This window comes from Phanerochaete carnosa (assembly GCF_000300595.1).
Source record: "Phanerochaete carnosa HHB-10118-sp unplaced genomic scaffold PHACAscaffold_10, whole genome shotgun sequence".
Lineage (NCBI taxonomy): Eukaryota > Fungi > Basidiomycota > Agaricomycetes > Polyporales > Phanerochaetaceae > Phanerochaete > Phanerochaete carnosa.
In genome coordinates this window covers 1,075,643-1,098,114 of record NW_006767637.1, presented here as the reverse complement: position 1 = coordinate 1,098,114, position 22,472 = coordinate 1,075,643, and the positions used below count along the sequence as shown (strand labels likewise).

The 22,472-nt window shown below is 53.3% G+C and overlaps 10 protein-coding genes across 10 annotated transcripts in view; 4 read left to right on the top strand and 6 right to left on the bottom strand.

The window, feature by feature from the left end:
* PHACADRAFT_103191 (uncharacterized protein) overlaps window positions 1–1,284 on the top strand; it is a gene marked incomplete at both ends in the record, with an annotated part of 2,809 nt that extends 1,525 nt beyond the window's left edge. The window contains 3 exons of the mRNA XM_007400250.1: window positions 478–739; window positions 809–1,121; window positions 1,187–1,284. Coding sequence (XP_007400312.1) covers window positions 478–739; window positions 809–1,121; window positions 1,187–1,284 — 673 coding nt within the window. The remainder of the gene's footprint in view (window positions 1–477; window positions 740–808; window positions 1,122–1,186) is intronic.
* Window positions 1,285–2,233: 949 nt separating this feature from the next.
* On the top strand, window positions 2,234–2,707 carry PHACADRAFT_263157 (uncharacterized protein). Its single transcript, XM_007400249.1, has one exon. The coding sequence runs from the start codon at window positions 2,362–2,364 to the stop codon at window positions 2,590–2,592; it is 231 nt and encodes a 76-aa protein (XP_007400311.1). The 5' UTR covers window positions 2,234–2,361; the 3' UTR covers window positions 2,593–2,707.
* A 158-nt stretch (window positions 2,708–2,865) lies between these two features.
* On the top strand, window positions 2,866–3,691 carry PHACADRAFT_263156 (uncharacterized protein). The gene is made up of 3 exons (XM_007400248.1): window positions 2,866–2,976; window positions 3,038–3,210; window positions 3,311–3,691. Exon 3 carries the CDS (start codon window positions 3,489–3,491, stop codon window positions 3,648–3,650), a length of 162 nt encoding a protein of 53 aa, XP_007400310.1. The 5' UTR covers window positions 2,866–2,976; window positions 3,038–3,210; window positions 3,311–3,488; the 3' UTR covers window positions 3,651–3,691.
* Window positions 3,692–4,990: 1,299 nt separating this feature from the next.
* On the bottom strand, window positions 4,991–5,308 carry PHACADRAFT_199987 (uncharacterized protein; the record flags this gene model as incomplete). The annotated part of the gene is made up of 1 exon (XM_007400247.1): window positions 4,991–5,308. The coding sequence occupies one exon, from the start codon at window positions 5,306–5,308 to the stop codon at window positions 4,991–4,993; it is 318 nt and encodes a 105-aa protein (XP_007400309.1).
* Window positions 5,309–10,049: 4,741 nt separating this feature from the next.
* Window positions 10,050–10,636, bottom strand: PHACADRAFT_263150 (uncharacterized protein). The gene has a single exon (XM_007400246.1). It carries the CDS (start codon window positions 10,624–10,626, stop codon window positions 10,309–10,311), a length of 318 nt encoding a protein of 105 aa, XP_007400308.1. The 5' UTR covers window positions 10,627–10,636; the 3' UTR covers window positions 10,050–10,308.
* A 4,694-nt stretch (window positions 10,637–15,330) lies between these two features.
* PHACADRAFT_199985 (uncharacterized protein) lies at window positions 15,331–15,648 on the bottom strand (the record flags this gene model as incomplete). The annotated part of the gene is made up of 1 exon (XM_007400245.1): window positions 15,331–15,648. The coding sequence occupies one exon, from the start codon at window positions 15,646–15,648 to the stop codon at window positions 15,331–15,333; it is 318 nt and encodes a 105-aa protein (XP_007400307.1).
* Window positions 15,649–16,615: 967 nt separating this feature from the next.
* On the top strand, window positions 16,616–17,929 carry PHACADRAFT_213044 (uncharacterized protein). The gene has a single exon (XM_007400244.1). It carries the CDS (start codon window positions 17,388–17,390, stop codon window positions 17,697–17,699), a length of 312 nt encoding a protein of 103 aa, XP_007400306.1. The 5' UTR covers window positions 16,616–17,387; the 3' UTR covers window positions 17,700–17,929.
* A 648-nt stretch (window positions 17,930–18,577) lies between these two features.
* PHACADRAFT_263146 (uncharacterized protein) lies at window positions 18,578–18,950 on the bottom strand (the record flags this gene model as incomplete). The annotated part of the gene is made up of 1 exon (XM_007400243.1): window positions 18,578–18,950. The coding sequence occupies exon 1, from the start codon at window positions 18,935–18,937 to the stop codon at window positions 18,578–18,580; it is 360 nt and encodes a 119-aa protein (XP_007400305.1). The 5' UTR covers window positions 18,938–18,950.
* A 1,094-nt stretch (window positions 18,951–20,044) lies between these two features.
* PHACADRAFT_199982 (uncharacterized protein) lies at window positions 20,045–20,362 on the bottom strand (the record flags this gene model as incomplete). Its single annotated transcript, XM_007400242.1, has 1 exon — window positions 20,045–20,362. One exon carries the CDS (start codon window positions 20,360–20,362, stop codon window positions 20,045–20,047), a length of 318 nt encoding a protein of 105 aa, XP_007400304.1.
* A 1,138-nt stretch (window positions 20,363–21,500) lies between these two features.
* PHACADRAFT_199981 (uncharacterized protein) lies at window positions 21,501–21,818 on the bottom strand (the record flags this gene model as incomplete). Its single annotated transcript, XM_007400241.1, has 1 exon — window positions 21,501–21,818. The coding sequence occupies one exon, from the start codon at window positions 21,816–21,818 to the stop codon at window positions 21,501–21,503; it is 318 nt and encodes a 105-aa protein (XP_007400303.1).
* Between the last annotated feature and the right edge of the window lie 654 nt (window positions 21,819–22,472).

Genomic DNA, 22,472 nt, shown 5'->3' with positions numbered 1-22,472 from the left:
AAAAAAGCCTGACCAAAGCCAGGCCTGGGCTTGAGATGAAGTCAAGCCTGAGCCCGGCCCGAAAGCCCAGGCTTGGGTGCACCAAATGTGTTGCCGTTCCCTGGGCTCAAAACATGGTAAGAACGACTTTATATATGCATATGAGACAAAACGTTGACTTACCAGACGAGGCGATCCCTGCTAGTGTGACTAAGCGCGATTGTGCGCCGCCGCCTGGCGTTCTCCGTAGGCGCCCCTTCGCGAACCTTGTCATAACATGGCTCGTAGCGCGGTCGCATGCCCTCTGGAGGCTGAAGTACGGTGAGTACATGCAATAGTAGCCTATCACATGCAAATATGCTCACTTTTGTAGCATACAAATACTTATCCTAAGCTTGGCAAGCCCGGGCTTAAGCCCACGGCTTGGGCCGGGCTCAGGCTCGGCTCGGGCTCAGGGCTCGGCTCGACGTCGCCACAAGCCCAAGCCCGGGCTTTGAGCCCAAGCCGGGCCCGCACATCACCAGATCCGGTTGCACGTTGCCGCACACTCGTTCGCTCTTGCAGAATCTCCTGGGCACGCCGCAGAGATCTACGGCAGACAATTATTCTGACGATGGAATCTAAGCAGCTGGAATTAGAGGGTCAGAACGAGCCGGAATCTTCGCAGGAGCCGGCTAAACCGAAGGAACTGCTTCGGGACGTTGACACACGCTGGTCCGCTCTATTCATGATGATAGATCGTCTTCTTGAGCTGTACGAGGTCTGTAATACATCTTGGTTTGCGATCTAATTGAGTGCACCATACTGATACTTACTTAAATTTGTGCAGGCAATTGACGCACTCCTAAATGCTCAGAAGCAGAAGGATATTCGCAAACACGCGCTGGACGAGATGGAGTTGCGCGTCTTAGCTGATATCCGTGAGTTTCTGTATGTATTTCACTGCGTACAGGAGCTCCTTTCGTCCAACAAGACTCCAACCCTTCCGCTGTCGATCCCCATGTACAAGAGTCTCATGGAGCTGCTGCGCATGTTGCGCGGTCGCCTTCCTATGCTCGAAAATGCTATCAACGCCTCTTTGGGACGCCTCCGGAAGTACCTTAGTCGGGCGCGCAGGAGCAAAGCATACGCTCTCGCCATGAGTGAGTATCTCTCGGCTCTCCCTTCTGGACCTTGCTCCTTGGCTATGCTAATTATTTCATCATAGTTCTTCATCTGGAATACAAATTCACGTGGATAGATAAGTACTGGACAGCCGAAGAAGCAGCAGATGCTCGCCGCTGGCTCCAAGAAGCAGTAAGTTGATTTTGTTCCTCTTGATAGGCTGCTCAATGCGACGGATGGCTATCTACAGATGCTTGAACACCGGAGAGTGCTGCATACCGGCTCGCCTTTGGCAAATAGCACCCATTTTACCCCTGCTCTTCAGACTCCTGCATCTCGATTGCTGGTCAATGGTGCTGGACGTGTTCGTGCGCTTCTCCGAGAGCTCTCTACTGAGTCGACAAGACTTGGAGCCTCAAACCGCGCTTCCCTCTTAGGCAGCGACTGAGCGCCGACAACTGCTACGAGCACAGAAGATACAACAGAGCCTGTAGATGCCCGTCTTCTTTAAGCTGAACACGCCCGTGTGGTCGATGAAGAGGCAAGCCGCTATGAAAAGGAGCCAACGCTTCCCGAGGCCGAGTTTGATGACTTTGACATGTGTCGCAGCTGGCAGGTATGTATTCACACCATTTCTGCAGGCATGTATTATGATTCTCATAGCATGTCAGAATAATCAGCACCGCTTCCCTCTCATGTATCGTGTCGCACTAGACATCCTTCTGGCACAAGCCTCAGCTGTGCCTTGCGAACGGGTTTTCTCCTCTAGCAAGGAGACTGATACATTGCGGAGGACGAATATGTCAGCTGATTTGATGGAAAGACTTCAGATTCTGAAATATCTCTATTTACAGCAGCGCGGCGAAAAGCTTAACTTCTCGCTGGGCAGGTTAGCTAGTGAGAGCGAGCTCGAGCCCGCCATCTCAACAGAGCAGATTGACACGCTATTGTCTCAAGGTCGTGCAGATGAATTAGATAGAATGATTGCAGATACCGAAGCTTAACACTACATGACGTATACAACAGGACAACGTCTCTGGATTTACTGCAGCTGTGAGCGTTTGCTAAATGGAGTAAGGCGCGCAGGCTTGGTCAGCTTTCGCGCGCATGTCGGATCGCCTCGAGCTTAGCTCGGTCTCATCCGCCACATGCGGATAGCTCGACTTTTCAATCCGGAATAATCCATAGCTCATCCGCGGCAACACTACTTACGACGCGACGACTCTTCGCCCGCCGCTGTGTGGAACAACCTAGACAGCGTCCATCCCTCATTATTCTATGAACAATGCTGCCAGCCTACTGCTTCCTATCAGCTACGCGTACCTTTTGAACCTCGTCCTGACCCCCATCGGCGACGGGAGATTCTGTCAACGTCAATTACCTGCTAAGTTTATACCCGCTGCCATATTTTGTGTCGACTACAACAAAGCCACCAGATTTGAGGCAACGAGTAGCACTTTGCAGAGTGCACACGACAGTTCTCCAGCATATCTATCACGGGCACTGTAAACGCAGTGCACTCCCCGCCCGGTCATCTCGTCAGCTATCAGCGGGTACACGCCTCATATCTGCGCGGCTCTGCCCTCTGCGGCTTGTCCATGTCTCACGTAAGTCCCGGGATGAGCCCCCCGCCGCCTGCCACGTGCTTACCGCATGCGGCTTCATCGCAGTGAAGCGCCTACCGTCTGTCACCCGAAGCGTCATATTCTCCTCTTCACGCCACTGGCCGTCTCTTCCCACTACATCTCCATCTTCGCCATGAGACATAGAAGATACGATAAATAAGGGCTACTTCTCAAGCCGGCCATATTATCCAGAATACGCGCCTCTGCATGCGTTCTCCTGAGACCTTGGGTCGGTCGCCTGCGGAGGCTTCTATTGGGAAAGCAGCTAGTGTGTTTTGCGTCTATCTACTCGTACTGCGCAAATTATACTCACACCGGTGCATCAATATATTGCTGTGCTGTGTACTCCAACGAGCCTCTGGCAGTGCGTCGCTTACGCGCACGCTCGCGATTCGCGAGTACTTGCGTGAGGCGCTACGAATCGGCCCCCTGGCCCAGGATGCAGCCAACAGGTCGTGGTGTCCCCCCGAATAAGAGCACTCGAGCGGAGACCACCAATGAGGTACGTGTTCCTACCTTTCAAATTGCCGTGGTCATCCACTCTCGCGCATATTTCTGCATGCTCACATTGGTCATGTCACGGTGCTTCTCTTCTTCGGAAGGCGGCAGCAACTCCGCACCTGAAATGGTGACCTTCTGTTACATAGATAACTGGAGCATTTGCTCAGGATACACCACATCGACAACGTCGTCTCGCTACTGCCGCTTCCAGCCAGCGTAACGTTAAGACGTGCGCAACGTTCATCATGCCCCTGCTCTCGCCATATCAGTCCACCAGGCATGCACAAGCTTGTCGACTTGGAGAAGCTTCTCATACTCGTCCGTATCTGCGTCTATATCGTCGTTCTCAGTCGTCTCGTCTTCAAGCGCATCCCATTCCAGCGCGAGCAACGCCACTGCGCCTACCGATTACGAGCATGTCCTCTCCTGTCGTTCGAATAGAAAGTCACGACGCGACACACAAACGTCGTGGACATTACACTCCCAGCGCGGGCTGCATGTTCTTTACAGTCGACTCTGATAACGGAACTGTGCTGTGTTGATTTGCAGGCTAGAGCAAATATGATGGACTTCAGCCGCGAGTAAAACGTGGGAAATGACAAGGACGGCGAAGATGACCGCTCCAAATGGTGCTGAAATACTACAGAGAAGCCTTAAGAAATGGTGCAAGTCAGACGCAGCTAGTGACGCAGGGTTGGCAGCGACCACGGTGAAGGGTCCACTGGGTCTCGGGTGCCAGGCTCGATGACGTCATGCTCAGGTATTCCCTAGGCTGCGTTCCACTTGCGCGGGAACGCACTACGCACCTCAGGCCTGCAAATGGATACGCACGCTTTGACGGCAACTACTGAGACCTACAGCCGCCGGGCATCTCTCTGGAGCATCATCCAGCTCGCTCTCCGTGGTGCCTTGACCGATGGACGTGCGTGGTCTTGACCGCCTTCTAGTACGGTGCTGGCCCATCCATGACGTCCATCTGGTGCCCATACAAGCGTATGACGATAGCCAACCATCGTACAGAGGCTGTAAAATTCTCACGGTATTCATCGCGCAGCTCAGACTGCCAAGGGTTTTTGTAGCTCTTGCAATTGTCGGGTGGCAGATGAGTGGAGGGAGCATGGACGCACGTATGGCTTGACAGTTAAGCTTCATGGTCGGATTTACCCAAGCTTTATTGTCAGCTCGACGATCCTACACAAAAACTCCTTCGACGGTGTGTAGCTAAGTCCTTCCGAGGAAATCGATTTGCTTAACAGATGAGACGTATCCAGGTAGTTGCCAGCTCACCCGTCTTTGGTAATCGAGCTCGGAGTGCGGGCAATATTCAGGCTGTGAATAGCCCCTCAAGTACACAGCGCGACCGACAACCTCGACGCTGCTCTTGACCGCGATGAGAAACGTTCGCCGGCAGCGTTCACCGCTAAGCAATATATCAGCTACTCCGCCACAGAAACGAGCGATTACCGCGCGACGCGGCGCACACCGCCGACGCGCGAATCTCGACGGTGGCTACCTGCACTCACGCGAGCATCACACGTCCGACCGTCGGGCGAAGAACACATGATACACATCATTCGTACAACTAGATTTCCGTGGGCAATACAGAGTACAGCAACAACGGACTCAGGAAACTTGATCACGACGCTAACACCACACCGTGATGCCTATTTCATAGCGCCAGCAACGCGCTCATGACACCGTCTGCCGATGACACGTCACTAAGTGATATTAGCCTCTTGTCCGCGCATTCATAGAGTTGACAGGGAATGACTCACATTCTCTTACATCGTCATGGCCCAGTCGCCATTGCCGACAATGGCCTGAGTGGGGTTGACGGGCTGTTGGAGCGTCCCCTTGATGGTGGGCCCTTTGCCGAGCGTGATGTTGAGGTCAGTCCCGACCGTGCCCTCGTAGCTGTCCGCGCCGACCAACTGATCGTCGTCGCTCCAGGTCAGCGTCGCGGTGTTGATTGTCATGTTGGTAATGGGAGGATTGACGGAGGCGTTGTAGGTGCGCACTTGGCCATTGGGCATAACGAATCTGGCGATGAATCGGTTTTGGCCCTGGGACGAGACTGTTCCTTTGGCGGTCTGGGACATGGTGTTCCTGCAATGAAACAGTATGAGTATCGTCTCGTCCCGGCAGGAAGCTACGAGGATGTGAGAGCACTACTGACGATGTGGTACTGAGTTGAAGGCTAGGGATGCAATGCGAGTGGGTCTTCGATGCTGAGGCTGTAGACGGCTGGCCTATGACTTTATATATGCTTTGGTCCCTTGCGGCTGAAGCCTCAGCGCCTCAGCGTTAGACAGACGGCGAGTGGCACGCTGGTGTCGGGTGCGCTGTAGACCGACCGCACCGATACTCTCGCCGAACATTCTCCGGCACCTCTACCGCATCCTCACACCGAGGCCTGGGGTATGAACCCCAGATCTGTCAGCGTGCAGGTGGGGAGGGCAATCGCTATGTGTGGGGTCGAGTGCACACAGTCCCCTCAATCCTGCATGTGCCTGGGTTCGCTTGTTAGGCTCCTGAGAACCGACGAGTCAGCCAGGAGGGTGCCAACCTCCGTGAGTTCCATTCAACAGCTGATCATCGCAGTATCAGCTGGCCGCCGCCCCGTGCGAGTCGCTGTCGATGGCGGCGACTTACGAGTGTCCGCTACCCAAAGTCCCGACTCACCCCGTGCGCTTGAGCGCCGAACCCCCATGTCCACCGTGACTCCCTTTTGCGGAAGTGTGCTTGCTATTAATGCAGGACAAGGGGAGAGCTGTGTCGGCCTTCTGATTGTGTGGCAGAACGTGCAATCTGAGGATCCGAATAGCGGCGTCCATTGTTGCGTAAAGCAGGCAGCCAGCGAACACACCAGAAGAATTGTGAAACGGTTCGGAGCATTGAGGCTCCAGCCACGTCGGTTGCATACGCGAGGCATCGGGAGACTACCTGCATCTGTCTCTGCAAGATGGAAGGAGGACGGGACCCTGAAGCGGCAGAGTTGCTTAGGTAATTCGAGCACGAATTCTGGCATCAATCGAGATCACGGAATTGATGTCGGGCGCCAAGGGACTGCGACCTACTCCTTCGCGTTCAATGCTGCACGCCGCAAACTCTCCACACAGCACTGCCTCGCTCCAGGTGGAGAACAGCGCTGAACACGTACGCGCAACATATCCAAATACTGGCCATGTCATATCAAGGTGGTTCGCGATGTCACGGAATCCCAGTCAGCCGATGGCTAGCCGGTTCATTCGACACCTCACGGCTATTCTGCGCAGTCAGTCATTCTCAGAATGTGTCAAGTTTGGCCTGACCCTGGTCCTTATGCGCCACAGTCTCGTAATATCTCTCATCTCCATCAAGAATGGCGGCGTCTGGCGTGTCATACGCTTCCTGCCTCACAATCAGGGGCTCCAGCACATCGACAAATAGCAAACAGCATGCCCACGTCAGGTACGACGTGTAATCTCCACACAGAACTCTCACCAAGCATTATATATCGCATCAAAGGCGGTCGGCGGACGTCCATCTGCCAAAAGCATGGCCAAGGTTCGGAGGCGACATCACAATAGAGCGTTCGAACTCACCCAGAAACGGAGCATGGGGAGACATTCTGCGAGACTGGAAGGTATCGCATGCAGAGTTGATGAACAGAACCAATAACTCGCGGCAAGGGTCCGCGGGCGTTACCAAGCTTGCGTCCCGACTTTACACAAACATTCGCATTGTGTTTACATAAAGCTATTGTAACGAAACCGCATCGTAAGTAATCGAACCACATTTGCGCGGCCTGCCGAGGTGAGCTAATCTTCACAGGTATTGTTGCGTTGCAGGTGCACCATGTCCGAGGTCGCCCAAGGTTCTGTCGGTACCCCCTAGAAACACTCGCTTCAAGCCAAGTTCGTCATCGGTGGCGTCGAGCATACTTTCAACGGCTCTCTCAATAGCAGCCTCGATAGTAACCTTGAATTCACAACCGACAGCGTAGCGTTGAGCTGTGACGACGACTATCTGTTGACTGGCTCTGACAGCTATACGGCACGGTCAAAACTGAAATCAAGTTCAATTTCGAACAAGGATTCGTCATTACCGGGAAGCTCGAGCAGCCCTTCAACCCTTCCTGACTTCAATGGTGGTGGAACCTGGCTCTGGAGCTAGGAGGTGAGTCTCGAGTTTCAATCTACCGATTTCATGAATGTTCACACAGGATCCTGATGCCGTTCAGCGTTCCTTCACATTAGCAGGGTGTTACTTTGAGCGCAGTGAGACAGATGCAGGCAGTCGCCGTACTGGTCGCGCCGCCGGCGCACAAAAGATTCAATAGCGGCTGCCTGGACTCTCATTTGCATGATCGCGTCGAGTAAACAGCCACAAATACGTTGAAATAACACTCATGAAACATATTCGTATGACTAGACTTTTGTGTGCAGCGCAAGGTGAAAAACAGAGTACGAGGTTTTGAGATGACTCACGACCGTGTCATCGACACTATGCCATCTCGCCCTCCTCATGGCACCAGCATCGCGCACAAGATATTCCTATTAATGACAAATCACTGGGGTATGTCAGGCTTCCGTGTGTGCGTTCATGGATTGGGAGGATTAAGACTTACTGGCCCGGGCGGTATCATGTTCCAGGAGCCGCTGCCACTGATGTTACTGGATGGGACTACAGCTTCCTCGAGCATCCCGGTAACGGCAGGCCCCTTGTCGAAGGTGAGATTGAGGTCTTTTCCGACGAAGCCGTGATAGCTGTCCGCAGTGCCAGCGACTTAATTGTCGTTGTCGTAGGTCAACGTTGCATTGCTTACCTTGAAAGTGGGGAGGGCAGGATCAATATTATTGGTGCCGCTGAAAAACCGCTTGTGCCCCATCGACGACGAAGGTGGCTTGCAATCTGTTTGGTTCGGCGGAAACAACTATCCCCGTGACGGTAGGTATGATGCTCCTGCAATGCAATGATATTTACGAGTGTTACCTTGTCTCAGCGGATTGTGAGAATGCGACGGGGTTGCTACCGATGTGCGACGTCGGCGGGATTGTGCTACTATGAGCAGCGACCACGGTGAGAGGTCCACTGGGTCTTGGGTGTCAGGGGCCCGACGACGTCCGACCAGAGGCTCGATGACGTCATGCCCAGGGATTCCTACATCTCTCCTTCCGCGTGGAGCAGTCGCTCGATTTCCGCGCTGACGGATGTGCGTGGTCCTGGCTGCCTCCCAGCACAGTGCTTGCATATTCGCGGCACCCGTCTGACACCTCAGGCTGTGCCGACGCACGACGATGCTAATCCGTTGCACTGGCGCATTTACTTGCAACGCTCGAGAGTCCTTAAAGTAGCATGATGCTCATCATCACGGAGCCCATGGTCCGGCTCGCAAGTAGACTGTCAAGAGTTTCTGTAGCTCTCGTAAATGCGAGCGGGCCTCAGGCTGGAGCATGCACGTTCATATGGGCTGACATGTGAGCTTGTTGGCTGCATTTACTCAATTTTAGATGTCAGCTCGATAATCTCAAACAAGGATTCCTTCGACAGTGTCGCTAATCTCCCCGACTCGGAGGAATTTGGTTTGCAGACCAGGTGCCTCCTGGCGGCTCGCCCGTCCCGGCAACCAGCGTCTTGTTAGGTCCGCCTACGTATTGCCTTGAAAGACGCTTCCACGGTCTGACCAGCCATTATACGCAATTCTTGATGCGCCATTAACAAGACGATTGTTAGCATCTGTTACGCTTCTCCCCAATCTCAACTTTCGGGCGCACCGCCCGTGAAGTCCTATCACCCCGCAGAACATGTTATATTTCTTCGACATGTCCAATCGTCTTGATGTTGCTTACGCACCTTGAGTTTGGACAGACGTGCCTTGGGTACCTTGATAATGTTGATCAACACCCCCAAGATAGGTCCCAGCATCGCCCAAGGCGAGCTCGGGCAGTTACCAAATGCAAGAAGCCTCCAACAGTCGGACGTTTTCCTGATGGACTAGCTGGGTACCTCTCTCCATGGCGTCTCGTCGTTGCCCGCAGGCTTACCGACCTGCATAGCGGGCTGTGAGCTCACTTTTGCTTTGCGGACACCTAGCTCTCTAGGTAAGACTATGTTGTACTAGTTCCTCGCATCAAGGATCGTCTCTAGTACGATGGCTGTGAGCCTTGTCGAGCTAGATTCGACAACACGATGCGTACACTGAAAGAGGCTGCCCCTGTTTTTCTAGGCTGGGAGAGATGCGGCTTGACGGACGATAGTTGTGCTTTCTGACACCGGCGGCCCAGTCGCCTCACAGGCCTTGTAAACATCCCGTTATTCTGTTCGCGACTAACTGCTGAGAGTCGAGCGTGTCACCAATAATGAGCTTCATGTTCGGATTTGCATGTCAGAGATCCAAGTGGCACGAGTACAGGAGCTTCAGCTTCAGACGACTTGGTCGCAGCACAAAGCACCGCACCATCTTACCTGCCCATCAACAGTTCCACCAACGGTGCCTTCAAAGATGCGCATGCAGCGGTCATTGTGACAGGCAGACAGCTGACGGCGGGTCTGTATTGAGGATAACGTGAATCCACAACATTGAAACTCTCGCAGACCATTCATCGGTATTATACAAATACTGTATGCGCTAAGTCTGCAAAGGATCCTCCATCATGGTTGCAGAATTACCCCCAAATATGTGCGATAGGCGGCTTCGGCGCTACTCAGCTCTTGACCGCGACGAGAAAAATCAGCCGGCAGGCATTCACCACTAAGTGATATACCAGCCACCTCACAAATACGAGCGATGACCGCGCGGCGCACACTACCAACGCGCGGGTTTTGACGGTCGCGACACGCAGTCACGTGAACTTGACGCGTCGGACCGTTGGGCGAAGAGTCACCAATAACACATGATACACATCATTCGTACGACTGAATTTCCGTGGTCGATACAGAGTAAAACTACAACGGACTCAGGAAACTTGATCACGATGCTAATACCACACACCATCTTGCCTATCTCATGGCGCCAGCAACGCGCTCGGGGCGCTGTCCTGCCGATGACACATCACTAAGTGATATTAGCCTCTCGTCTGCGCACCTAGAGAACTGGCAAGGAAAGACTCACGTTCTCTTACATTGTCATGGCCCAGTCGCCATTGCCGACGATGGCCGTAGTGGGATCGACGGGCTGCTGGAGCGACCCCGTGATCTTGGGCCCTTTGCCGAGGGCGATATCGAGGTTAGTCCCCACCGTGCCGGTGTAGCTGTCCGCGCCGACCAAGTCGTCCTCGTCGCTCCAGGTCAGCGTCGCGGTGTTGATGACTATGGTGGTAGTCGGGGGATTGACGGAGGCGTTGAAGCTGCGCACTTGGCCATTAGGCATATTAAATCTGGCCAGGAATCGGTTCGGGCCCTGGGACGTGACAGTTCCTTTGGCGGTCTGAGACATGGTGTACCTATAATGGAACAGTATGAGTATCGTCTCATCCTGGCGGGAAGTTGCGAGGGTGCAAAAATGATACTGACAAGGTAGTACTGATTTGAAGGCTAAGGATGCAATGCGAGTGGGTCTTCGATGCTGGGGCTGTAGACGGCTGGCACATGACTTTATATACGCTTTGGTCCCTTGCGGCTGAAGCCTCAGCGCCTCAGCATTAGACAGACAATGAGTGGCACGCCCGTATCGGGTGCGCGCTGTAGACCCGCCGTATCGATACTCTCGCCGAACATTCTCTGGCATCTTCACCGTATCCCCACACTGGATTTGAAGATCTGAGGTCTGCGGTATGAACCCCAGATCTGACAGAGCGCAGGTGGAGAGGGCACTCGCCATGCGTGGGGGTCGAGTGCTCGCAGCAGGTGAGTTACACACAGTTCCCTCAATCCTGGACGTGCCTGAGTTCTCCCTGCCTCTAAGTTCCAAGGAACCAGCGAATCAGTCAGGAGGGGACCAATCTCCGTGAGTTCCATTCAGCACCTGGTCATCGCAGCGTCAGCTGGCCGCCGCCTCGTGCGAATCGCTGTCAATGGCGGCGACTTGCGAGTGTCCGCTACCCAGAGTCTCGACTCGCCTTGTACGCTTGAGCGCCGAACCCCATGTCCACCGTGACTCCCTTTTGCGGAAGTGTGCTTTCCATTAATGCAGGACAAGGGGAGAGCTGTGTCGGCCTTCTGATTGTGTGGCAAACGTGCAACCTGAGGATCCGAACAGCGGCGTTCGTCGTTGCGTAAAGCAGGCAGCCAGCGAACACACCAGGAGGATTGCGAAACGGTTCGGAGCACTGAGGCTCCATCCAGGTCGATTGCATACGCGAGGTATCGCCTGCATCTGTCTCTGCAGGATGGAAGGAGGACGGGACCCTGAAGCGGCAGAGTTGCTTAGGTAATTCGAGCACGGATTCTGGCGCTGGCAATCCAGATCACGAAATTGATGTCGGGCGCCAAGCGACTGCGACTACTCCTTCGCGTTCAATGTTGCACGCCGCAGATTCTCCACACAACACTGCCTCACTCCAGGCGGAGAATAGCACTGAACGCGTACGCGCAACATATCCAAATACTTACCATGCCATACCAAGGTGATTCGCGATGTCACGGAATCCCAGTCAGCCGATGGCTAGCCGGTTCATTCGACACCTCACGGCTATTCTGCGCAGTCAGTCATTCTCAGAATGTGTCAAGTTTGGCCTGACCCTGGTCCAGTTCAAGTCCTTATGCGCCCCAGTCTCGTAATACTCCTCATCTTCATCAGGTTCGGCGACGCTTGCGGACCATTGTCGCGAGTCACTGGTTCTGTTCGTCAGCTCCGCATGCGATACTTTTCAATTCTGCAGTGCCGCCTCTGAACCTTGGCCATGCTTTGGCAGATGGAAGTCCACCGACCGCCCTCGATGCGATATGTAATGCGTGGTGAGAGTTTCTGTGTGGAGAGTCTGCGTCGTACCTGACATGGTCATGCCTTTGCTATTTGCCGATACGTTGGAGGCCCGAACTGTGAGGCAGAAAGCATTTGTAAAGCCCTAAATGCTACCCTTCTTACATCTCGACATTGCAGATCCCTTCGCATTGCGTTTATAGCCATTGTAACAAAACCACATCGTGAGTAATCGAACTACATGTCTACATCTGCATAACCCATCAGGGAGAGCTAATACCCGCGGGCTTTGCTGTGTTGCAGGTATGCCACAATCACGGTTGTCCAAGAATCTGTCAGTATCCCACAGAAACACTCGCTTCAAGTCCCTCAATAGCAGCCTCAATAGCTAACTTGAATTCACGACCAACGACGCGACACTGAGCTATGACGACCAAGATCTGTTGACTGGCTCTGACAGCTACCAATCCTGATGTCGTTCAGCGTTTCTTCACATCGGCAGGGTATTATTTTGAGCGCGGTGCGACAGATGCGGGCAGTCACCGTACAGGCCGCGCCGCCGGCGCACAAAAGATTCGATAGCGGCTGCCTGGACTCTCGTTTGCATGATCGCGTCGAGTAAATAGTCACAAATAGCACTTAGAAGCACATTTATATGACCAGAATTCTGTGTGCAACGCAAGGTGAAAATAAAAAGAGCACGAGGCTTTGAGATGACTCACGACCGTGTCATCGACGCCATGCCATCTCGCCCTCCTCATGATACTAGCGCTGCGTACAAGATATTCCTACTAATGACAAATCACTGAGGTATGTCAGGCTTCCGTGTGCACATTCATGGATTGGGAGGATTAAGACTTACTGGCCCGGGCGGTCTCATGTTCCAGGAGCCTCTACCGCTAATGTTACTGGATAGAACTACGGCTTCCTCGAACGTCCCGGTAACGATGGGCCCTTTGTCTTCAAGTTTTCCGACGAAGCCGTGGTAGCTGTCCGCAGTGCCGGCGACTTGATTGTCGTTGTCACAGGTCGGCATTGCGCTGTTCACCTTGAACGTGGGAAGGGCAGAATAAATGCCACTGGTGCTGCCAAAAAAGCGCTTGTGCTCGTCGACGACGAATACTATGGCTTGATAATGTCCGGTTTGTTTGGTGAAAAAGGCCCCCGCGACGCCGGTAGGCATAGTGTCCCTGCAATACAATAATATGCCTGAGTGTCATCTTGTCCCGGCGGGTTCTGCGAACGCGACGGAGTTACCAGCAGTTCTATGCGACATCGGCGGGATGGTGCTACTATGACCACGGTGAGGGGTCTACCGGGTCTCGGGTGTCAGGGGCCCGACGTCGTCCGACGAGGCTCGATGACGCCATGCCCAGGCTAAGTTGCTGTTCCGCTTGCATGAGAAGTCTCTCTCAGCTCGGGTCTGCGCCGACGTACTGCATAATGCGATGGCAAGTGAGACAACCTTGCTTTGACGGCGACGACTGAGACTTACAGCCTGCTTCAGGTACACCCTGAATCTAGCTGTACCCTAGCCGCGACCATCTTTTTGGAACACCCAGCTGTCGTCGTTGAGCAGTCGTACGATCGATTTCCTTGGTGCCCTGGCTGATGAGCTTCTCCGTGCGTGGTCCTAGCTACCTTTTAACACAGTGCTTGCGTATTCACAGCGAATATCTGGCACCAGTACCAGCGTACGACGACGCTAACCGGTTGCGCTGGTACGTCTACTTACATCGCCCGAGAATCCGTAAAATTCAAAGTAGCATGACGCTCATCATCGCGGAGCCCATGGTTCAGCTCGCAGGCAGACTGTCAGGGGTATATGTAGCCTGTCCGTCTTGGTAACCAACACCTTTTTATGCTTGCCTATTGCCTTTGTAGATGTTCAAAGGGTCTTATCAATCATTTACACAGCTCTTATTGCGCCATTAACAAGGCGATTACTCGTCGCGCTATCTTGCCTGCCTCCTGACACTGGCGTGGCGGCCAAGATGCCATCCTATCCGAACTCGAACTTGGATGAGAGAACCAAGTGTGTTAGAGTCCCAGAACAGAAGCAAATATTTTCCCCGTAAATGCAACGGCCGTATTCACACCAGGTAGGCTGAGGTAGGTTAATGGGGCCTGTGATAATAGCGCCAACGACGATACTGAGAGCTCCGCCGACAGTGCCTTCAAATGTGGACACGCGTCCAGCTTGGTGTGGGCCGATTCCGCGTAGATGATTGTAAATTGTAAACGGAAGATCGGGTAGCGCTCTCGATGCGATGCGAGTAAAGACGATCCCCTTGAGAACGAATTTGCACGTTAATGTGTCGAGCGTGTACACGACGATAAAGTTGGCGGTGTTATTCGACATGACACACTTTATCGGGCAGGAACATACCTAAGCATTACGTTATTGCAGAAGTTTACGCATGCATAGAGGCATTATTGATGGCGCGACGTGCGTGCTAGGGCTGGCGGGGGATAATTCGATGTTAGATTGCGCCGTGCAAGTTATTATATTCCATGCTTTGGCAGAAGCCTTCATGGCAAGTACTAGACAGCTGATAGCAGTTCTGTATTGAGGATAACGTGAACCCACAGAATTGAGACTCTCGCAGACCATAGATCGATATTATATGCCAAGTCTACAAATTTTCCTCCGCCACGGTCGCAGATCTACTGACAAATATCGAGAAGGCTCAAAGGGGACAGACCAAGGGCTCATCTGACAGCAGACTCTGCGCGGATGACGATATTCTCGGCGATGCTCTGATACTCAAACTCGGAGTGCAGACAATATCCTGATCGTGAGTGGCATACGTCGAAGGTTTGTGCGGCGGGTCGCACAATAGTCCCCCAAACGTGCGAACGGCAGCTTCGACTCTGCTCTTAGTGTAAATGGGAAAGTCTTCCGGCAGCACTCACCACCAAGCAGTATACCAGCTACTCTGCCACAGAAACGAGCGATTACCGCGCGGCGCGGCGCACACCGCCGACGCGCGAATCTCGACGGTGGCTACCTGCATTCACGCGAGCATAACGCGTCCGACCGTCGGGCGAAGAACACATGATACACATCATTCGTACAACTAGATTTCCGTGGGCAGTACAGAGTACAGCAACAACAGACTCAGGAAACTTGATCAAGACGCTAACACCACACCGTATTGCCTACTTCATGGCGCCAGCAACGCGCTCATGACACCGTCTGCCGATGACACGTCACTAAGTGATATTAGCCTCTTGCCCACGCATTCATAGAGTTGACAGGGAATGACTCACATTCTCTTACATCGTCATGGCCCAGTCGCCATTGCCGACAATGGCCTGAGTGGGATTGACGGGCTGTTGGAGCGTCCCCTTGATGGTGGGCCCTTTTCCGAGCGTAATGTTGAGGTCAGTCCCGACCGTGCCGGTGTAGCTGTCCGCGCCGACCAACTGATCGTCGTCGCTCCAGGTCAGCGTCGCGGTGTTAACCGTCATGTTGGTGATCGGGGGGTTGACGGCGGCGTTGTAGGTGCGCACTTGGCCATTGGGCATGACGAATCTGGCGATGAATCGGTTTTGGCCCTGGGACGAGACTGTTCCTTTGGCGGTCTGAGACATGGTGTTCCTGCAATGAAACAGTATGAGTATCGTCTTATCCTAGCGAGAAGCTACGAAGGTGTGATGGGGCTACTGACGATGAAGGCTAAGGATGCAATGTGAAGTGGGTCTTCGATGCTGGGGCTGTAGACGGCAGGCTCATGGCTTTATATATGCTTTGGCCCCCTGCGGCTGAAACCTCAGCGCCTCAGCATTAGACAGACGGAGTGTTGCACGTCCATGCCGAGTGTGCTGTTGACCCACCGCACCGATACTCTCGCCGAACATTCTCTGGCACCTCTACCGCGTCCCCGCACTGGATCTGCAGGTATGAGGTCTGGGGTATGGGGTCCAGATCTGTCAGCGTGCAGGTGGAGAGGGCACTCGCCATGCGTGGGGCCGAGTGCTGGCAGCGGGTGAGCTACACACAGTCCCCTCGATCCTGGATGTGCCTGAGTTCTCCCTGCCTGCTAGATTCCTGAGAACCGACGAATCAGTCAGGAGGGAACCAATCTCCGTGAGTCCCATTCAGCACCTGGTCATTGCAGTGTCAGCTGGCCGCCGCCTCGTGCGAGTCGCTGTCAATGGCGGCGACTTGCGAGTGTCCGCTACCCAGAGTTTCGACTCGCCTTGGGGGATTGAGCGCCGAACCCCATGTCTACCGTGACTCCCTTTTGCGGAAGTGTGCTTTCCATTAATGCAGGACAAGGGGAGAGCTGTGTCGGCCTTCTGATTGTGTGGCAGAACGTGCAACCTGAGGCCTGAGGATCCGTCCGTCGTTGCGTAAAGCAGGTTGCCAGCGAACACACCAGAAGAATTGTGAAACGGTTCGGAGCATTGAGGCTCCAGCCACGTCGGTTGCATACGCGAGGCATCGGGAGACTACCTGCATCTGTCTCTGCGGGATGGAAGGAGGACGGGACCCTGAAGCAGCGGGATGCTTAGGTAATCCGAGCACGAACATCAATCGAGATCACAAAACTGATCTCGCCAAGCGACTGCGACCTACTCCTTCGCGTTCAATGCTGCACGCCGCAGACTCTCCACACAACACTGCCTCACTCCAGGTGGAGAACAGCATTTTACACGCAACATATCCAAATATTGATCATGTCGTACCAAAGTGATATGCGATGCCACGGATTCCCAGTCAGCCGATGGCTAGCGGGTTCACGTTCATTCAGCACCTCACGGCTATTCCGCGCGTTCAGTCATTCTCAGAATGTGTCAAGCTCGGCCTGGGGTGCTCCAGCTCGAGTTCCTTATGCGCCTCAGTCTCGTAATATTTCTCACCCCTTTCGGGCCTGGCGATGCTTGCGAACTCTTGCCGCGAGTCATCGGTTCTGTTCGTTAGCTCTGCATGCGACACCTTCCAATCCCGCAGGGTGTATTCTCACAAGGCCTCATTGAGGAATCACCTCTGAACCTTGGCCACGATTTCGGTAGATCTACGGCCGCCGTTTGTGCGATGCGGGTACCAAAGAATGCTTGGTGAGAGTTCCAATGCGGTGAGTCTACATTGTACTGACATGGGCATGCTGTTTGCTGTTTGGCTGACACGTCAAATTCCCTGACTGTGAGGTTGAAAGTATATGTAAAGTCCCAGACGCTACCCCTCTTGCAACACTGTACTGCAGACCCTATTCACATTGCGCCCCAAGTCTTCGTAACGACACCGTATCGTGAGTAACTACATCACATCTACACGACCCGCCGTGGCGAGCTAGAAATTACGTCCATTATTGCGCTGTAGGTACGCTATGTCCAACACCGCCCGGGGATCTTTCTGTACCACCCAGTCACAATCAGTTCAAGCCAAGTTCACTGTTGAGGAGATCAAATACACTTTCGACGGCTCTCTCAATGGCGACATCGAATTCACGGCCGACAATGCGACGCTGACCTACAACGACAAGGATCAGCTGACTGGTTACAAAAACTACTACGGCACACTCGAGGGTAATATGATACGCATCACCTTCGAGAATGGAGTCACTATTACCGGGACTCTCGAACAGCCCGTCAACCCTGTCACCGATGTTAATGGCGGCGGAACTTGGCTTGTGAACTAGGAGGTGAGTCACTGGTCTTTATTTACCGAACTGGTGAATTTATATGCGGAATACTGATGCCGTTCAGTGTTCCTTCATTCGCAGGTCACCATCTTGAGCGTGGTGCTGGTGTCGTGGGGTAGGCAAGATGTTGTGCCGTGCTAGTGGTACGATCAAATCTCCTGACGCTGCTGTATATGTACATTGTACCGTCCATCCGTAAGAATGTAGCGCAATCACCCATCGTTCTACAGTTGGATGCATCACGCGAGTTTAAGTGCGGGCATTAGTGTCGCCCCGAATCTCCCTGAACTTCTCCTTGTTAGTGGCGCGCCGCACAGAGGCAAGCTATGAGATATAGGGACACTGCAGGGGCGAGTGGGGAGGGCATGCTTCATAAAGATGCCTCAGTAGCTCTCAGCGTTAAATTTTGAGCCTACATTGAAGTACTGGCCGTCGACAACGAACATCGGGGGCTTAGTCCTACCCAGTGGGATGTGTGCCCCCGCGATGACTCCAGGCCTGAACCTGGCGGCTTTAGCGCTACGTAGCCCCTCACCACAACGAAGACGGTCTCTAGGGCGTTCACCACCAATGAGTCAACCAAACTGCGAGAGATACGGAAGACCGCCATGCAAGACGCGCCGCGGGGACACGGAATTCAATGGCGGCTGCCTGCACTCCCGTTCGCGAGACCGCGCCGAGCGGACGGTCATAGACGATACTCATGAACTACATTTGTATAACTGGACTTCTGCGCGCAACACAGGACTACGAAACATTCAGATGACATGACACGACCATTTCGCCAACACTATGCCATCTCGCCTTGCTCATGGAGCCAGCACCGTTCTTAAGACCCTCCTGTCGATAACAGATCACTGAAGTATGTCAATATTTCATGCACGCATTCGCGAACTGGAGAGATTGAGACTTACCGGCCCGGGCGGCGGGCTCATGCTCCAGGGGCCGCCGCCGGCAATGTTGCTGGATGGAACTACGGCTTTCTCGAGCTTCCCGGCAATGGTGGGCCCTTTGTCGAAGGATAATTCGAGGTCATTTCCAACGGTGCCGTGGTAGCTGTCCGTGCCAGCCACTTCGTCGTCGCGGCCATAGGTCAACGTCGCGGGGTCTACCTTGAACATGGGAACTGCGGGAGTTATGGTACCGCTGAAGGCGAGGTTCCGCCCATCGACGTCGAATGTGGCTTGGAATCTGTTTTGTGAGGTGGAAACAACGGTTCCCGTGGCGGTAGGCATGATACTCCTGCAACGCAACAACATACATGAGTATCACCTCATCTTAGCATATTATATGAATGCGACAGGGCTACTAACGATGTGCAGTTGGTAGGAAAGTTAGGGATGCGGCACGAAGCAATTCTCGACTGTTGAGCTGCGAAAGAGAGCGGGGCCTAGGACTTTACATACGTTTTGGGTCTGATGGTTGAGACCTTCAGCACGTGAGCCAGATAGCAGCGGTACGCCTGCATTAAGAATTACGTGGACGTACTACAGCGGGAAGTATCGCGTCCTATTCAACGGCTAGTCATCGCTGCGTCAGCTGCCTGCTGCCTCCGAGTCATTAACTGGAACTGCTGTCAACAGTAGCACCCGGCAGTCGGGTCCGTTTCAGCCTAATTAGTACCTCATGGTAAGTGCTCACTCATTGACCCCAGAGACTTAGTATTCTCCCTTGAAAATACTGTGAGAAGACTATAAAAGGGCTCGAACGAAGACGCGCAGTTCACGCATGCGCCAGCAGGCGCTGGTTCCCGCGGCGAATTGGTTAATCGTTTCACCCTCCAAATGTTCAGTGGCGAAAGACCCGGAGACTTCTTCATCGCGATCAGGACCGGCTCCAAAGTTGCCGTCTCTGAGCCTAGGGTCGTCGAACGACACGTCCAGCCCGCCGGCGCTCCTTGTTGCAGGCCGGCACGTGCTCTCGTCCCCACTTAGTTGGCCCTTACGTCTTTATCCCCTCAACAGGCTCGTAGCACGCTACCAAACGTGCTCAACGCGACGCGGGGTCCTTCAAGCCTCCCACTGAAGTCACCGCGTGCCCTTTACGCCTGCGTGTCCGAGCTGTCATGCTACGACACCGGCGGCAGTTGCGTATACCTACTTGCGCTAGCTAGAACGACAAGTCCCTCTCTCGCCAATACTCGTGATTTGCCAGACAGAGCTTTGACATTTAAAACAAAAGCAGCTTGAGGAGAATCGATCACTCCGCCGACAACCACGCAATCTCGCCTTCCCCGTGATACCGAAGTGACGCAGCACCAAAATCATCCTACAAATGAAAAACAAACAAATAGTATGAATATTCCGCAGCTACATCCACTGTGTCCGTAGATAGAGACTCACCTACGAGCTCATGCCCCAGGGCCCACTGCCGTTGATGCTGTTGGTTGGGTCTATGGGGATGACAAGCCTCCCGGTAATAGTGGGCCCTTTCCCAAGGGTGATGTTGAGATCAGTCCCGATTGTGCCATAGTAGTTGTCTGTGCCGGTCAACTGATCCTCGTCGTTGTAGGCTAGTCTCGCGTTGTCGATCTTAAACTCGCCAACGGTGGGATTAATGGTGGCACTGAAAGTGCGCGTGAATCCGTCAGCAGTAGTGAACGTGGCTTGGAATCCGTCTTGTTGGTTGGCGACGACGGTTCCTTTCGCTGTCTGGGACATGGCATTCCTGTAATGTAGCATCACACATGAGTATCCGAGTCGCCTCATCTTAGCGGATTCTATGAGTGTAACAGAAATACTAACGATGTGGTACTGATATGAATGCCAGGGACGCAATACAGGGCGGATTGTTGATGCTGGGCTACGAAGTGGAGTTAGACGACTTTACATACGCTTCTGGCCTGGTCTCAGGGCCATCGACACGTGAGACAGATAACGAACGACATGCATACGTCGAGGATGGCATAAACCTGCACATGGAAACATTCAGCAATTATGACCTCGCACCTGCGTTGCACGGGAGACAGGCAGCAGCAGTTGATCTATTAAGAATGCTACGGAGGTTCAAGCTCAAGGGTAGCATGATATCTCAGCTGACCAGAGCGTTCAATCTCACCGTTCCTCACCATTGCATCTCGGGCAGAGCTGCTTAGGGCACTTCTCTTTCGAAGCGGCATGGACGATGCTCGCATCTATCAGCAAACCCTGGCCACGAGCTCGTGTATCAAGGATTACGTGGACACACCTCAACAGGAAGTATCGCTTCCTATCATTCAACGGCTGGCTGCTGCTTTCGAGACGCGCGATTCGTGCATGCGCCAGTTCCCGCGATGAATTGGTCAAATCATTTCATTGGTCAAACGTTCGAGGACGAAAGGCGCACGTATGTAGCAAGCGGCAGTAACAAATCATCCGGAATGATGAATTAACGGATTTTGAACGTTTGAATCTCCGCAAAGGTAATTTTAAACTCCGAAATTCCTCATTACAATTCTCTAATAGCAGGTCGTCCAGCTGGGTAAGCGTTCTTTGTTGCCGGCTAGTACATGCTCTTATCCTCACTAACTTGACCTTCAGGTCTTCATCCCCCCAGCGCCCTGCTGAAAGTCACTGCGTGCTCTTTATGCTTGTGCATGTCTATGTCACTTTCCTCTTGATATTTATGCTTTGCCTGACAGTGCTTTGGAGTATACAGAAAAACTGAACTCGAGAAGAGTCGATCACGCCGCCAACACCACGAAAACTCGCCTTCCCTACGATACTGTCGCAGCACCAGAGTTATCCTGCAAGTGAGAGATGACCGAATCGTATGAATATTCCGCACCGACATCCGCTGAGTTTGTGGCAAGAGACTCACCTACGAGCTCATACCCCAAGGACCACCACCGATGATGCTGTTGGTTGGTACCATGGGATTGACAAGTTTCCCAGTAATAGTGGGCCCTTTCGCAAGGGCAATGTCGATGTCAGTCCCGATTGTGCCGTAATAGTTGTCTGTGCCGGTCAACTGATCCTCGTCGTTGTAGGTCAGGTTCGCGTCATCAATCCTAAACTTAGGAACGGGGGGATTGATGGTGGCACTGAAAGTGCGCGTGAATCCGTCAGCGGTAGTGAACGTTGCTTGGAACGTGTTTTGTTGGTTGGCGACGACGGTTCCTTTCGCTGTCTTAGACATAGCGCTCCTATAATGTAGCATCACACATGAGTATCGCCTCATCTTGGTGGATTGTGCGGATGTGACAGGAATACTAACGATGTGGTGCCGATATGGATACCAGGGTGTAACAGAGTGGGTTTTTGATGCTACGAAGTAAGGTGGAGTCATGCGGCTTTACATACGCCTCTGGCATGACCTCAGGGCCGTCGATGCGTGAGACAGATAACGAGCAGCATGCCTACGTCGAGAATAGCATAAACTTACACAATGCTCACGGAAACACTCAGTGATTATGATTTCGCACCTGCATTATACGGGAGACAATCAGCGGCAGTCGATCTATGAAAAATACTACGGATGGCACGATATGTCAGCAGACCAGAGCGCTCAATCTCATCGTTTATCGTCACTATATCTCAGGCAGAACTGCCTAGAGCATTCAGTTTTCGAAGCGGGATGGATGATGCTCGCATCTACTATCAAACCTTGGCCACGAGCCCGTAGGTTCGCAGCATCCCAAGTTTATCGTCTCCTGGGAGTTACTGTATACCTTCTTGCAGCCATACGGAGCAGTTTGCAGACCAGATATCTAGTATGAACCTTGTCTGAACATCCGGAATGGCGAAGGATATAAGCGCAACATCACCTGCTTCATAGCGGCCGTTGACGGCG